This window comes from Malania oleifera, chromosome 13, assembly GCF_029873635.1.
Source record: "Malania oleifera isolate guangnan ecotype guangnan chromosome 13, ASM2987363v1, whole genome shotgun sequence".
NCBI lineage: Eukaryota > Viridiplantae > Streptophyta > Magnoliopsida > Santalales > Ximeniaceae > Malania > Malania oleifera.
In genome coordinates this window covers 80,295,173-80,312,435 of record NC_080429.1, presented here as the reverse complement: position 1 = coordinate 80,312,435, position 17,263 = coordinate 80,295,173, and the positions used below count along the sequence as shown (strand labels likewise).

Genomic DNA, 17,263 nt, shown 5'->3' with positions numbered 1-17,263 from the left:
TAATTCTCACTGAAGATGGCGTACTTGAGGTGAACCAATTGAAGACTTCCCTCTCATCAACATTTGAGATCAAAGACTTAGGTTCTCTAAGGTATTTCCTTGGAATGGAGGTTGCTCGGTCAAAGAAAGGCATTGTTGTCTCCTAACGGAAGTATGTGTCCTTGATCTCCTTAAGGATACTGGGATGAGTGGTTGTAGGCCAGCAAACACTCCAATAAATCACTATTAGAAACTTGGAGATGACAAGGAAGGTGATCTAGTGAATACAACTTGGTGTCAAAAGTTGGTGGGAAAGTTAATTTACTTATCACATGCATGGCCCAATGTTGCTTTTTGCTGTGAGTTTGGCAAGCCAGTTTATGCATTCACCCTATGAGAAACATCTTGAAGCAATTTGTCAGATTCTTAGATACTTGAAAAGTACTCTAGGCAAGGGTTTACTCTTCCAAAAGACCACACAGTAGAACATAGAGGCATACACTGATGCAGATTGGGGCAAGCTTAGTTATTGATAGGAGGTCCACGTTAGGATACTGTACTTATGTCTGGGGAAATATGGTCACATGGCGAAGCAAGAAATGGAATTTGGATGCAAGGAGCAATGCCGGGGCAGAATATAGGGCTATGGCTAATGGAGTTTGTGAGATGCTATGGCTAAAAAGAATTCTTGAAGAGCTATGGATGCCGGTGAACATGCCAATGAAGTTGTATTGTGACAACAAAGCTGTCAATTAGATTGAGTACCTCTCTTTGTGAGTGTTCTCGTATTATATAGTAAATAGAAACGTCAGTTACAAGGCTGAAAATCAGCAATTACAGCCATCTAGGAGACTAAATAAGGCAATTACAATCAGCCTATGAATTACAGAATATCAACTACATTCAGCCTACTAATTACAGAATATCTATAGCAATAATATAAAATCATGTCATAATTAGAGAGACTAATTATGACACTGTATTTGACTGACATCTCCCCTCAAATTGATGTTGGTCAATCCAGAAGCATCAATTTGCCCACAAGAAACTGATGGCGCTGTCGTGTCATAGCCTTCGTGAAGATGTCAGCTATTTGGAGGTGAGTAGAAACATGAGGCAGAGATATAGTCCAAGGCTTCTCGAATAGAATGACAGTCTACTTCAATGTGCTTTGTACTCTCATGATAAACAGGATTAGCAGCTATTTGAATGACACTGGTATTATCAGCATGAAGAGGAGTAGAATCAGATTGAGAAAAACCAAGCTTAGCCAGAAGCCCACGAAGCCAGACAATCTCAGAACATGCAGCAGACATTGCCTGGTATTCGAATTTAGTAGAGGATTTAGAAACATGAGCTTGTTTCTTACTTTTCCAAAAGATCAAAGAATCACCAAGAAACATGCACCAGCCCATGACAGACTACCGAGTATCAGGACATCCGGTCGAATCCGCATCACTATAAGCGACAAGGCGAAGCGGAGAGCCAGTTGGAAAGAACAACCCACGGCCAAGTGACCCCCAAAGATATCGAATAATACGACGAACAACAGCTAAATGAAGGTGACGTGGGAGTTTGCATAAACTAACTAACCTACTGGATAGCGAAGGAAATATCAGGCCGAGTAATAGTCAAAGAGTTCAAGCTCCCTACCAACTGTTAGAACACAATGGGATTAGAAAGAAGATCACCCTCCTCACTTTGATATTTCACATTGACCTCCATAGAAGTATCCACCGAAGGCGAATCCTGAAGACCAGCTAGCCTAATCAAATCCTAGGTGTATTTGTGTTATTCAAGAATATACGTGAAGAATCCATGTGCACTTCCAAACCCAAAAAATACGTAAGAGGACCAAGATCTTTCATATGAAAAGAAGCCTAAAGATTTTGCTCAAGGTGATCAATCAAGTTGGAGTCGGTGCCAGTAATGACAATATCATCGACATATACAAGTAAAAGAACGAGACCATTCGGAGTCTTGCACAAAAACAAAGAAGAGACATATTGGCTTTGAACAAAGGAGAGACGAAGCAGAGTAGACCTGAATTTTTCAAACCACGCTCGGGGAGCTTGTTTTAAGCCATAGAGAGATCGCTTTAACTTACATACCACAAAAGACGAGAAGAAAACAAACACGGAGGAGGACTCAAGTAAATATCCTCTTTGAGATCACCATGAAGAAAAGCATTTTTTTACGTCCATCTGGTGAAGTGGTCAACCTTGGGAAGCGGAAATTGAAAGAATCATACGCACTGTAGTCATCTTTGCCACAGGAGCAAATGTCTCCTCATAATCCACCCCATATTCTTGCCTATTTCCAAGTGCAACTAAGCATGGCTTGTACTTGTCTAGACTCCCATCAGAGCGGAGCTTAATCAAGAAAACCCATTTACAACCAATGGCTTTAACAGTAGAGGGGCAAAGAACAATATCCTAGGTATAATTGTCGTGGAGAGCTTGCAGTTCCTCATCCATCGCTTTTTTTCCAACATTCATGTTTAACAGCCTCTAAAAAGCATGTAGGAATGGAAATAGATGACAAAGTAGTGTTAAAAGAAGTGTGGTAATCATCATACCGAATAGGAGGACGTGATACTCGGGTAGATCGTCGAGGACTAGGCTCAGGAGGGATGGGAGAACTGATCGGACCTATCTCGGATGTCATGTCAATCTCAGGAGAAGTCATCGGAACGGTTTCAAATGAAGGGTCAGTCCCTAGAAGAGGCAGAGTTGGTCGACGTCGTGTTTACACAAGTCCGAGTTTGAACCGGTTAGGAAGAGATGGCAATTCATCAAAACAAGGTGGAATACCCTCAGGCAACAACTCAACATGTGTAGGAAAGTAACATTGATTCTCAAAGAAAACAACATTACAAGATATTCGAAATTTGTTAGCACAAGAATCATAGCAAACATAACCTTTGTGGGAAATAACATAACCCATAAAGGCAAATTTAACAGACTGAGCAGAGAGTTTGTGACGTTCATGATGAGGTAAATGAAAAAACCAAACACATCCAAAAATATGCAGATTAAGATAGCTAGGATGCTGATGGTAGAAACAGTAATAAGGAGAATCAAAATTCAAGACTTGAGAAAGCAATCTATTAATTAAGTATACTGTAGTAGATAATGCCTCAACCCAGAATTTAGATGGGACAGATGATTCAAGCAATAAGGTGCGAACAACATCCAAGAGGTGTCAGTTCTTTCGTTCCACCCATGGTTTTAAATAAAGGCCGCAGCCATTACGTAACAGTTTTTTGGGTTACCGATACCGTTACACACCGCGAAATCAGTGAGAAGAAAAATCATGACCATAGTGCCCATTACGAACCGCAATCGTTACGTAAAGACCGCTACGGCCGTTACATAACCGATATAGGACTATTACACCAAATTTTTATTTTTTTTTTACTTTTTCGCTCTCTTTCCTAAATCATTCTCTATATACCATGTGGCGAGAGGGGGAAAAGATTATAATGAGGATGACAATGATACAAAATTTACTATTTCTTTAAATACCCACAATAGATGCATTAATTAACAATTTGAAAATACTAGTTAGGAAAATATTTTATTTTGATAATATTAGTAATGTGATATATATGTTCTACATTTTTCAACTTCAACCATCTTTCTTTTCTAGCTATTTTATATTTGTAGTATTTGTATGTCTTATGTGTCTAATAGATTAATGGAGTGTATAATGTATTTTGTTCTATTAATTAATTTAGCACACATAAGAATTTATCACGGATAAGAACTATGAGAAGTATAAATACACACACACAGACGTAATTTTTCTATCAATGGTAGTTTAAAACAAATGTAAACTTGTTGCCCTTACCAATAACTTAGTTACTTGAACTAAAGGATCCAAAATACACTAAAACTCTTTCTAAGAAGGGCTAAAAGCTTAAAACATGCAAGTACGCTAATATGCACAAGATTGTGCGTGCTTCAAAAAAATTTACGCCCGTTTCACTGGCTTCCCGTTATGTAACATCTGCTACTCCCGCTTCCTGTTACACCCGTTACTGTTATGTTACGCTACCTGCAACTGCAATTTAAAACCATAGTTTTACCACCCCATTTTGCTGAGGAGTATAAGGACAAGAACGCTAAGAGACAATTCCTTTATGATGTAAGAAGTCATGAAACTCGTGGGACATGTACTCTCCACTAGAATCAGACCACAACATCTTAATACATGTAGAAAATTGGTTCTCAATATATGCGACAAAGTTCTTAAAAACAGATAGGACCTCAGATTTGGCCCGAAGAAAAAAGACTCAAGTATATCTACTGAAATCATCTATGAATGTCACAAAATATTTATATCGAGCATGAGAAATTATAGGAGAAATGCCTCACACATCACTATGCACAATATTAAAGCATTTTGCCGCAAGACTACCATGAGGAGGAAACAACAGAGTCTTACTATTACCAAGTTTGCATACAGAACAATCAAATGACAAGTGTTTAGAAACATGTTCTTTATTGCCTAAAAAACCAAAATTTAACATACGAGACAACACAACGGAGTTTGGATGGCCCAAACGTTTATGCCATACTTCACTCGGAGTATTAACTGTCATACAAGCCAAAGATAAACTACTAGGAATAGAAAACTACAGTGGAAAGAGCTTGCCAACTATAGGCCCCTTCGCGAGTATCTTCCCCGACACTTGATCCTGCACAAGACAACCATCATAAGAAAAATGGATATCACAATTTTTTTCAACTGACTGGCCAACCAAAATAAGATTATTAGATAGTCCAGGAGAACATAAATATATTTGAATGAAGGATTGATTTCTCCTATTTCATTAATAGCTGACTCCCATTAGCTACTTGAATTTGCAACGAACCATGATATGGATGAACATTGCACAATGCATCAAATGATTTGGTCATATGATTGGATGCAGCAGAATCAATAAGCCAAGACTTATGCGAAGTATTTCCTTGAAGCCCCATGGCGGAGAAAGCTGACATAATCATTTGCTGGACCATTTCAGGGGTAATACTAGAGGATCCAGCGGCAGACGATGAAGCTGAGGACATCCCTAGAGCAGAATAAGTGTTCACTGTAGCCTGATAAGCAGTGGCGTGACGATTTGGAAGTCGAGTGGGACATTCTCTGATAAAGTGGCCTTGTTTCTTACAATAGTTGCACACTTTCTTTGCACAATTGGCTGCAATATGACCATACTCCTTGCAGCCAAAACACTGGACCTTGTGCATATCCTTACCCTTCCCTTTCCCATAGGCTGCATAGGCAACGGGATTCAAGTTAGCACCCTGCTAGAACTCAGCCTGTGTGAGAAGGCGCTGCTCCTTGCGAAGTAATTCTCCAAAACAAGCATCCAAAGATGGTGAAGGATCTTAGTTCTTTAAATTTGAACGAGTAGCCTCAAATTTAGGGCACAATTTCATTAGAAATTGATCTCTTTTGCTCTGCTCATGAACAGCTTGAACAGCAGAGATAGATGCAGCAAGTACCTTCACATAAACCACATCAGGAAAATCTTCCCATAAATTCTGAAAACCAGAAAAATACTTCTGAATGGAGAGATTGCTTTGAGTGTAACTAGCTATCTCATATTCCAACTGAAATCGACGTGCAGTATTATCCTGGTGATAAACCTTGAGCAAGTACTCCCAAATAGTCTTCACAGTCTTATAGGCCCTTAAATTGAGCACAATTAGAGGGTCAACCGACCTTAAAATCCAGGACATCACACGTGCATCTTTGACCTTCCACTTGGCCAACTCCTTAGGCTCCGTAGGAGCTGGATCACTACCATCAATCTGGCCTCACAATTCTTTCCCCGTAACAAATAAACGAAACTGGAATTCCCAGGCAAAGTAATTTTTTCTAGTAAAACACACCCCAAAGGAATCACGAGAAGACATGATGAAAGCCCCAAAGGAATCACTAGAAGACATGATGAAACCCAACAAAAAATTGAATCTCAAAAAATATAACCTAATTCGCGTGTCAACAACCTTCGGTGGAACCTCCAAAAGCTTGAATCGGCAAAGATATGCAGCAAAAACACACCACAGATCAACACCACCAAAGATTTGTCATGAAACAGAACACCAACAGCCACCAAAGATTCTGAAGCAAATAGAATCAACCAACTGCCCAATCCCAACACAACAGAAACTGTCGAATAGCAGTTTAACACCCACCAGAAACCCAACAAAAAACTACCGACAGTAAGAAACTGCCGACGACCTAGAAATTGCTGCTACCCATAGAAAAGAACTGAAAAATAAAATAAAATTAGAACAACCCTAATTGAGATAAAGCTCTGATACTATGTCAATTGGATTGCTCTTTGTGAGGGTTCTCGTATTATATAGTAAATAGAAACGTCAGTTACAAGGCTGAAAATCAGCAATTGCAGCCATTAGGAGACTAAATAAGGCAATTACAATCATCCTATTAATTACAGAATATCAACTACAATCAGCTTACTAATCACAAAATATCTACAGAAATAATATAAAATCATGCCATAATTAGAGAGACTAATTATGGCACCACATCTAACTGACAAAAACTACCATAAGTATTGCTCAAAATCCAGTACAACATGATCGCACGAAGCATGTTGAGATTGACAAACACTTCATAGAAGAGAAGATTGAAGATATTAATTTGGAAGTAAGGTCAGAAGGATCTGAACCATTTAAATTAAGACAATCAAAAAGTAGGAGGATAGTTGGTCAGAGAACCATAAGAATTCCTATCTACACAGATGAGGAAGAAGACCAATCTCATGTAGCATATATGGGAACATCCATTTTAAGTGCCAATATCGAAGAATGGGCAACACTTGTAAACATTTCTATCAGCAGGATAGAATGTACAACCCTTATAGATACTAGATATACTTGGTCATGTATACAAATCACATTTCCAAAAGTGAATTGGGAATCAGCAAATCTTCAAGTTACAGTAGGTAACAGTGCATTACTCCAGATTGGAGAAATAGCAAGAAATGTCTAGATAACTCTAAATGGTAGAGTATTTGAGGAGCAAATACTTTGCTTAATTCCAGAGTTACCAGATGATTTTCTCCTAGGGAATTTAATCCTTAAAGAGATATGAGCCGTTTATGGTATTTGCAGAAGGGATTATATTAGACAACCATTTTATTCCTACTTTGTCTTCTATCAAAAGTGGTAGAAGCCAAGTAATGATAGAAAGGAAAGAGGAAAGACATGTTTATCGAGAGAAGCTTGATGAATGAAGAAATTTGGTTGAAGGAGAAATCTTGAAGGTAATAGCCAGATTGAAGAAGTCAAGGCTATGCTTTCAGAAAATTGGTCAGATAATCCTCAAGCATTATGGCAGAAAGCTATGCCTAAGGCTGACATTGCTCTTAAAGATCCAAACACGATTATTCGTAGTAGAGGGGTCGCTTATCCTAAGTTAATGATAGAGGAATTTGAGAAGCAAATTCCAGAATTATTAAAATTGGGACTTATTCGACATAGCCAAAGTCAGCACAGGAGTGCAACCTTTATGGTTACGAATCACGCTGAAAAGGTTAGAGGCAAGGCCAAAATGGTGATTGATTATAGAAAATTAAACAAAGCCACAAAGGATGATGGTTATAATCTCCCAAATCAAGAATCCTTAAGGAATAGGATTCGAAGAGAGCAACCAATGGTATATTCTAAGTTTGATCTTAAGTCAGGATACTAGCAGATTAAGGTCAAAGAAGAGGCCATTGGTCTCATAGTCTTTACAACCCCAGTAGGATTGTATGAATGGATAGTTATGTCATTCGGATTAAAGAACGCTCCAGGAATTTTCCAAAGAAGAATGGATAAAGCATTCTAAGGGATGACAAAGTTTGTGGCAATCTATATCAATGATGCCCTTGTCTTCAATAGAAATTTAGAGGAGCATTACAAACACCTTAAGCAGGTGGCTGAGGTGTTCATAAGAAAAGGAATGGTTCTTTTAGAAAGAAAGACCATATGGGCTAAATCCTAGATTGATTTCTTGGGCTTAAAAATCCAAGGAAGTGGAGAGGAGCTCCAGCCGCATATAGCAGAAAATCTATTGCAATTTCCTGATGAACTCACAGATAAAAAGCAGTGTCAGAGCTTTTTGGGAGTTCTAAATTATGCAAGAAGGTTTATCTAGAATCTTGCAAAAAAATCGTTTCCCATACTAAAAAAGGTTTCTAGTAAGAAGCCATGGAAATGGGAGAAGGAGGACATTGAAGTAATCAGAATCCTCCAAAGGGAGATTCAGGATCTTCCAAGATTGGAATACCCAGATGGGACTGAATTAGAAATAATTCTAGAAATGGATGCATCCAATATAGCATGGGGATGTGTTTTAAAAATCAGAAAGATTGATAAAACAGAACATCTTTGTAGATATTGGAGTGGATGTTTTAATGGTGCAGAACTAAATTATCCAGTACACGAGAAAGAGCTTCTCACTGTAGTCAAAAGCATTCGTTGCAATGAATTGTTTCTAGGAAAGCATTTTATCGTCAGGACAGATAGTTCTTATATTAAGAATTTCATGAGAATTAAACTGAGACGATTCACACAGGCTAGATTAGTTAGATGGAGGAACGAATTGTAATATTACTTTTTTTAGTAGAATATATAAAGGGTAAAGAAAATATTATTGTAGACTATCTAACAAGATATCTCAATGCTTGCAGATTCAATGGCCAGCAGTAGTAGCCAAATTAGATGCATTCTTTGTCAACAAATTCACAAACCAGCAGATTGTCCGGTTGTAAAATTTGTTTAGGAAAAGAAGTATCTTCCTTCAACTTTCAGGGGGGAAGAAAGAAGAAGGGGAAGAGGCAGTAAACCAATCCCAGTTCGTGATGCAAAAAGCGGAATTACAGGAAGTAGTAAGTCTATTCACAAAGTTGTAGAAAGCAGCAAGGAAGTGAAAAAAGATAAAAAGTTATATTCAGTGTTTTATCTATAGCCAATATGAGCATTATAGCATGCAATGTACCCAGAAAAAGAAGAGGTATTCGCAATCAAAGAAAATAAGGAATGTAACTTGATTAGCGAGGATGAAGACTACTTAGAAACCAACAAGGTTAAAGAAGTAGATCTGTGTATTGAAGACTTTCTGGGAAGGATTCTAGATATTTCAAAAGATAAGAGAAGATCGTTGGAAGGATTACTAAAAGAACCAGTAAGTCTAGCAAACGATGAATTCTCTATCAGGTTCAAGGAAGTAGTTGAAATGATTGAAGAATTTGAGGCATTTATTTTAGATAACTACAAAGTAATCTATATGGAAAATATGGCAGCACTCATTCATCAGCAGATTATCCTAAAGGTATAAATGGATATACAACTTAAAAAATATAAATTTGCTACTAGAGCGATAATCGGAATTTCGGAGTACCCGGAATTAAAGCAGTATTGGATAAGAAGTGGAATGTATATTCCAAAATTACACATTCCTTGAAACTTTAACCCTAAGAATCTAATTGCAGTTCAGAAAGCCTTAAGGCTAGGAGATGTCCAATTCTTCGGTTTCAATAAAACAGGACAGACCTTTAATTTTCTACTAGCATTGGTAGAATATGTATTAAACTTCACTAATCCAGGAAGGTTATGGTGGACAGCATACATTGAGCCAATATAATTTAAGACAAGGAAAGTACTGTTTTGGAACCTTTTTCCAGAGGACTGGACGGATGGATAGGTTTTAGATTTTCATGAGGAAGAACCAGATTGGGATGATTTCTAGAAACATAGAAAGTTCTACGAGTTAGTTCAGAACCTATAGGGAATCTATCTCCTTGAAGCAAGGTCTGCTTTGGATTGTGTGTTCTTTGCAAATTTTGAAACCCTTATTTCTATTGAGGGAAAATATCTCTAGCGATTTGAAGAAGCCAGTTTAGCCGAATATGCAATTGAGGCAAGAAAGGTGGTAAATCAAATCAAAGACTGGGAATATCATCTTCCGTCAACACAAGCAATGAAGAGTGATATCTAGCTAGTATTAGCAGAACTAGCAAGAAAGGACAAAGATGAAGAAATCATCGAAGCCCTAAAAGATCTTTGAAGATAGTCAGGATCTTTGCCAGATGCACAGTCCAGATGATAGTCCAGAATTTCGTCATATCCCAGGCTAGACTAATTGGACTAATCGGTAGGGTCATATCAAACGCTTGTCCAAAATCGTGTCATATCCAGGCCTCATCGAAAGGATGATCCGACAAGTCATATCAGCTTTATTAAAAGAGATTCCATTTGTCTTGTCTTTTTGTAAAGTGAGTCAACAGACATGATGTGTTGTCCCTTTACTTTTTATTTTCTTTATTAAAGTAGCTTTAGCTTTTTTAAAGAAGGAATCTTTTCTTTTTCTTTAAGTCAAATCAAGGAGAAAGCGAGGTTGTACTTATCCCTTGAGAACAGGCATTAGCCTATTTAAGGGAACTCCGACCCTATTGTTCGGAGAGGAAAAATTAATAAAAGTTTCATTTTGTTTCAAGACATATCTCTTCTCTCTCTTAAATATTTTCCTTTCTAGTAAACATTGTTGTGTGGGTTGAAGTCCTATCTCGCTTGAAAGAGCCTGACGGAGAGGCATAGAGCCACCACATAGGCACCAACATAATAGTGGGATTGGAAGATTACCTTCTACAACTTCGTGGAGGTCCAGAGAAGAGAAGAAAGAAGAACAGGTATTGATCTTTTATTAATTTAGTTCTTCCTCCCCCTTTCATAATGATCTAATTAGTCGAGTCCTTTTAATTTAGTAAGAATTAAGAACAAGAAAATCATTAGATGAGAATAGGCTTTTGTCCTTGCACACGTGCCTCAATCTATCCACCACGAATTGTTATCCTGCAGTACATTTGCTTCTGACACATACTTCTTGTTGCATTTTTTGTGCATTTTTCTTATTTTTAAAATGTTTGTACTCTCTTTTATAATTTCCAATTTACCGCAATAATAGCATGAATCTATTTTCATTTTGTTTTGGTTGTAGAAAGAACCTTGTCTCTTAGTTTTTCTTTTATTAATTTCAAATTTGTTCAATGTTTGAATTCCTTTCCTTCATCATATGCACTTTCGAGGATTGCCTATATTGTTCATTTTGCCCAATTTGTTGCCCTTTATTTCTTGCTACGTTAACACTTTCTCAACTAAAAAATGGTGGGATATCAAATCCTTATAAATCAATCTTTTTTTTTTTGTTTTTTTAATCTATGTGTATTTTTGACTCTTATGATCTTTCCATGTAGGAAGAATTTTATCAGTTATGCACAACACATCAATCAGTTCATCCATATGCATATTCAATTGTTTCATTTGTCGTAAGATGCATTGAAGTTCATTAAATTGCTGACATATAGATTTGACATCTTTCATTTTATGAAGACATAAATTTCTGGTTTGTCTCTTCTGTTAAACATCATATAAATTGTCTGATAGAGCATTGAGAATGTGAACCTTGTGTCTTTCATAGTCATTCTAATTTCGTCTTAAGATTGTTAGAAATGCAGGGAAAAAAATGCTCCTAAACAAGCAATAACATGTTGTCCGTACCATACAGTTTGCAACAAGTTTTTTAGAAAATGTTTCCATAGAGCCTAGTCAATGTTTTAATTGTTTGCAACCAGCACATTTGAAAGCAGTTTGATTATGCTACTTTAATAAGTCCTTTGAAGATGCTGAAAATTTTTATTTGAAGGATACAAATTTCCATAGAGAATTTTTAGAATGAATACAGAAATGGATAATGCAGAAAGAGATATTTTGAATTGCCTGCATGTATTTAAATAGAGACCAAACACCTTCTTTAATAATATTTGACAGTCATTTCTTAGTAGAGTTGCATACAAATTTAAATTTAAAATTCTCCTTGTAATTGCCAATTTCCATGTTTAAATTTTAGAGGGCCCAAATAATATAAGATAATCCATGTTAGAAATAAAATCATGTCCTAACATAAGGTTGGCTAAACCCTGCCTGCTCTTGCACTTGCATAGAGAAAACTTGTTAAGCAGTACATGTTCTACTGAAGCGATACAATATACCATTAGCGCCTCACTGCCCACTGCCTACTGCCCTTGCTGCTCATGCACCTATATTTGCATGTGCTGTGGAGCAAGCACCACAGTGCCATTCAAGTGGGCTATCCATGGGTTGGCTTATAAGTTTCAAGGTATGGAAGTAAGACACACTTATGAACACATATTTCTTTTCTTAATTTTCCATGCAACCTTTCCATACATGTCTCCTAAAGGTGTTGTGTGTGGTTTTGAGAACCTCTAAGGAGAGAACCAATAATTTTGAAAATGTGATTTGTCTATTAATTGGACTGTCTTTCCATGATTTATAGTGTGATGTGGAAATTAGTAATCCAAACACTTGCAAACATAATCAAGTTTGGACAGCTTGTGACCATCCTGATCTTCAAATTATGTGGGGAGGAGATAAATCTCATTCCTGGTCCAGATCTGTCAAGAAAAAACATCTCTACAAAAGAAGTTTGAGTTTCAGTTGTGCTCCTTTCCAACTGCTTATAAGTTATAATGGCACCAATTTCTGTTAGTGGTCTGCTTTTTTGGGGGCTATTGATTAGCAATTGTTTTAGTACTGCTGTTCGCAATAGTCTTTGTAAAAATCTTTTAAGTGTGCACTTTTTAGTAATTGACAAATTTGCTTTTGTTTTTCATTCACTGTATACTGTTTTATTCTGTTTACATTTGCTTACTTGTGCCATAACTTTCTCCAAGATTAGCTCATTTTGAACTTAATATTCATGGTTATTGCAGAAATTTGCCAGACGTATGATTCTTGGAAAAGGGCATGCTTTGTTGGATGTTGACACACGGCGTCAGAGGAACAAAGTCAAGATAATCAATAAATTCAAGGAGTCAGCATGGAAATGTGTCTATTTCCTTTCTGCAGAGATTTTGGCTGTGTGTGTCACATATGATGAGCCTTGGTTCACTAACACAAAGTACTTTTGGGTTGGTCCTGGCAATCAGGTTTGGCCTGATCAGAAAATTAAGTATGATTTCTGAACTCATTATCTGGGAGTCTTTTTATTTTTATACTAAGTACCATGATATTTTTCACATATATGTTTGGGCATATTTTAATGTAGGTGTTTTTGTTGTGAGTCTTGCAATGGTATTATAATTACCATTGACCATGATAATCTCATCTGAAATGTCAACTGGCTGTTTCTTATGTGATACCCAGACTGAAATTGAAGGGATTGTACATGTATGCTGCTGGATTCTACACATATTCAATATTTGCTTTAGTTTTTTGGGAAACAAGGCGTTCGGACTTTGTGGTTTCAATGGCCCATCACTTAGCAAGTGTCATACTCATCGTATTGTCTTACATATTCAGGTTTGTCTTTAGAGGCTATGGCTTTAGTTTACCAATGAAGAATTGGGTTCAAGTTTGACGACACAAAGAAAGCATGAGGGATGCCTTATATGAAGTCACTAGCACATCTTTAAACACTGAAAAAATGCTTAGTCTTGGCATGGTATGCATATTAGTTGCACATAAAAAATCAAAAGGTGTGCTGCACATTCAAAAATTTTCTTTCTGATTTTCTAAGTTACAATTTAATCTGATGACATATGTTTCTTCTGCATCTTAACAAAGTTCTGCTGTCTTTTGCAGGTTTGCTCGTGTTGGTTCAGTTGTTTTAGCTCTCCATGATGCAAGTGATGTATTTCTAGAAGTTGGAAAGATGTCAAAATATAGTGGTTGTGAATGGCTTTCTAGCTGTTCTTTTCTTATGTTTGTTTTATGCTTCACAATACTTCGCATTGTTTACTATCCGTTCTGGATAATACGGAGCACAAGGTGAGTAGTTTGCAGCATGATAGATACCTATTGATGCTCATTTGTATTTGAATTTGTTCAATTTGCTTTCCAGCAGCACAACTCCCCCCCCCCCCCCCCGCCCCTCCCCATAAATAAATCTTCCTGCAAGAAAATGGTGATACAAATGAATAAGAGGTTTTCTCAAGAATAATTCCATCATCACAAGGAACTTACTTCATTATACAAAAATAGCAGATCTACAGTGCCAAGAATGAAACCAGAAAAGTCTTCCAGCATAATTTTTCCTTATTTAGCTGAGGAACTCCTTCCATTTTGGTTGATCTAGGAGTCCATGCAAGAGAACTATTTAAAGCTCAATATATTACTAGCTTATTTTACAAATCTGGAAATTAGCATGGAGCTCCTACTTCATATTGACTCACATGACAGCTTTAGAATTAACGCCCCCACCAAAATGCAATAAAATGGCTTATTTTAAAGACATTTATATAGTTCTTTTGAAGAGCTCTTATGTTACTTCAACTGCATCCCATAAAGGGCTTTGAGATTACAAAAATTTCTGATTTATTTCAATGTAAGGGCCTATATTCATGCCTTACAATATTAGCTGCTTCGGAAAATTGCCTTGGCTGCAACAGTTTATTATATTTGGAACTTTAGGAACAAATTCAGATTTGAGGGACATTCAATCTCTCTTTTGGAGCTAGTCAAAGTAATTCAAAGACACACCTTCACAGCAGTTTTTAACAAATATGATATGTTTCTAGTCAATATGTAATTCAATTGTTAAAAGTTGTCTTGTTTCGGTTATGTAAGGAAGAAATAGTATGATTTCTTTAAGGGATGCCTAGACTTGAATGTATTGAGATTGGCTGATTCTCTTTGGATCCTGGGTATGCCCGGGTTTTTGGATGTATTTTCAATTTGGTGTAATACCTTGTTTGATTGGCCTGGGTATGCCCAGAGTATTTGTACATACGTACTTTGATCAATATACGCTTTTACCATTTGATCAAAAAAAAGTATTAGCTGCTTCGGGTATTTTCTCTTAAACCCCTGATTTATGTGTTGAACAAGCAACTTGTTTCATTCAATTTACCCTTTTCTTTTTTCTTATGTTAGTGTAAAGCTGCACAAATCCTTCTGTTTGATTTTTTCTTTTCTTTTTTTATTGCAGCTATGAAGTTCTTTTGACCCTGGACATGGACAAGCATAAGTTGGATGCGCCTATATATTACTATTTGTTTAACACACTTCTTTTCTGTTTACTTGTTATTCACCTCTATTGGTGGAGATTGATGCTTCAGATGCTCATAGAACAAATCCGTGCAAGAGGCAAGTTGAGTGATGATGTTCGATCTGGTAAGAAGCACTAATTAAATTTATGTGGTGCAAGTTATGTGAGTGCAAATCATGGAAAAATAAACAAGAAAAAAATGTACTGAGCATAACTAAGTTGGAAGAAGGTACTATGGTACAGCCAGTAGAACTGATTCATGAGTCCAAGCGGCTTAGATTATAAAAGTGTTTAGACCTTCAGGAATCATTTTCAAAGGGGACAAACTGAGATGATTATCTTCTCTTGAGGAAAAAGAAGAGGGAATTGAAGTAGAATGGGTGGCTTTTCTACAAGAATAATCATAGGATAGCAGATAGCAATTTTAATGTCCATTAAACACTGCTGATATGTGTCAGCACATGTGCGTCTCTGTTTTTTTTTTTTCTCTTCTACATATAATCATTACGCTGGCCCCTATCTTGTATCTACCCCCGAGTGTAGCACACTGTAGAAATACCATCCCTCATCAACCATTCTTTATTGCCATTACTGGGAGTTAGGTCTTTATCATCCGAAGAATATGCTTAATTCATATTGCATACTAGCCTGCACTAATGTCTTCGTTAAAATATCCCAGTTTCTGTGGAACAGTAAGTAGTAACTTATAGCTGTGGTAGTGTAATACTTCTGTTTGAATTACTAGCCACCTCTCTAATTTACTGTAAGAAGTTATAGACTTTATCAACTTTACGTCTCCTTCAATTTCTTATCCTGAATGACTTTGTTTCTGGTGCAGATTCTGAAGGTGATGATGAACACAATGATTGAACAAAGATTGATTGAAGAACAATGCTCGCATGTGCCTATGTGCTTATGTTTTGTAATTAATCACTCAGAAAGGGATATTCAAACTTCTAGTCCTCAATCCTTTTGGTGAGATCTACATTGTCTATTGCCTTCATTCATGCACATAAGCTTCAATTAAGGTGTATATTTCATATCTACTGCCTCCCATTTTCAAATGTTAGAAAGAAAATATCAAAATATTTGTAAATGACATGATCCTTCTTGCTATAGAACTTCATATGTTGTGATTCAAACTAGGGGTTTGAGAAAAACGTTGTTAAGAGACTTATCCTATTCTGGTTTTTGGCCTACATAATACATTACTGCAATTTTTCACTTTTTGGAAGATTGTTTACAAGGAAATTCTTAGATCAGGATGTAATATTCCTTCTGCCATCTCAAACTTGGAATCCATTTGTTGGCCAAGGTGAAACGTAACGACAACTAGCCCAAATGGCAAATGCTTGGGGTATGGGTCAAGTCCAGTAAACATAGCACTTGGATTATTGTAGTTTTAGATGATTTGAGTGGCAGTCTAGAAGAAAGGTTATAGGTTTGATACTTGGTAGACTATTGTTGGGAGGAAGATTGTTTGCCGAAATGCGATTACAATTTGCTGTGATGGAGGCCCGAGATGTGGGTCAACTTATAGCCAAAACATGATGCTTAGATCCCAATTTAAGGTATTTGAGTAATATTTGACTATTAGTTATAGCTTTTGATGCAGCAAAAAAGGGTTCCATACTGGACTAAATTTCGTTGGATTTCTTTTTGCCTGCGCAAAGTAATGGCTTGTAAACTCTATTTTTTTCTTTTCAGACAAAATATTTCAAGATGGTTTTATTGGAAAGGGTGTTTGCATCAGGTAGAGTATGAAATACATGGAATTTTTTATATCGTGCATAATGATTAGCAAGCAAAAATGAAATCATGATTTTTGCATAGTCTTTCTGATTTGAGATGATAACACTTATAAATTATTAAATTCTTATATTATGAAAATTTTTTATACTGCTTGGATTGCAGAACAAGAGGAAGTCCATCTCTCATCCTTTTTCTCTCTTAAGATTTCAAGCCTAAAGTGTCCAACAAATTATTGAGGTTTATGTAATCAGTCGAGCAAGGATGCATCAGAATAAATAATCTATTTCCTAAACAACACCCAAATATTGGTGACTGATCATATAGTATAAAGAGGATTTTTTTTTTTTTTTTTTTCCCTGAGCAAGAGAAACCTTTTATTATGGTCGACTCAATGTGCAAAAGAAGAGTCGTCTATAAAAATTTAAAAAATAATTATAAACCC

The 17,263-nt window shown here is 36.6% G+C and overlaps 1 protein-coding gene across 2 annotated transcripts in view; it reads left to right on the top strand.

Moving 5' to 3' along the window:
- Positions 1 to 16,211, top strand: part of LOC131146001 (ceramide synthase 1 LOH3-like) — a 25,649-nt gene extending 9,438 nt beyond the window's left edge. The window contains exons 2-6 of one of the 2 annotated variants that reach the window (XM_058095218.1): positions 12,794 to 13,032; positions 13,227 to 13,382; positions 13,665 to 13,850; positions 15,010 to 15,194; positions 15,908 to 16,211. In XM_058095218.1, the coding sequence (XP_057951201.1) occupies positions 12,794 to 13,032; positions 13,227 to 13,382; positions 13,665 to 13,850; positions 15,010 to 15,194; positions 15,908 to 15,939 (798 nt within the window). In that variant the 3' untranslated portion in view covers positions 15,940 to 16,211. The remainder of the gene's footprint in view (positions 1 to 12,793; positions 13,033 to 13,226; positions 13,383 to 13,664; positions 13,851 to 15,009; positions 15,195 to 15,907) is intronic. The other variant, XM_058095219.1, reaches the window with a different exon arrangement.
- The last annotated feature ends 1,052 nt before the right edge of the window (positions 16,212 to 17,263 follow it).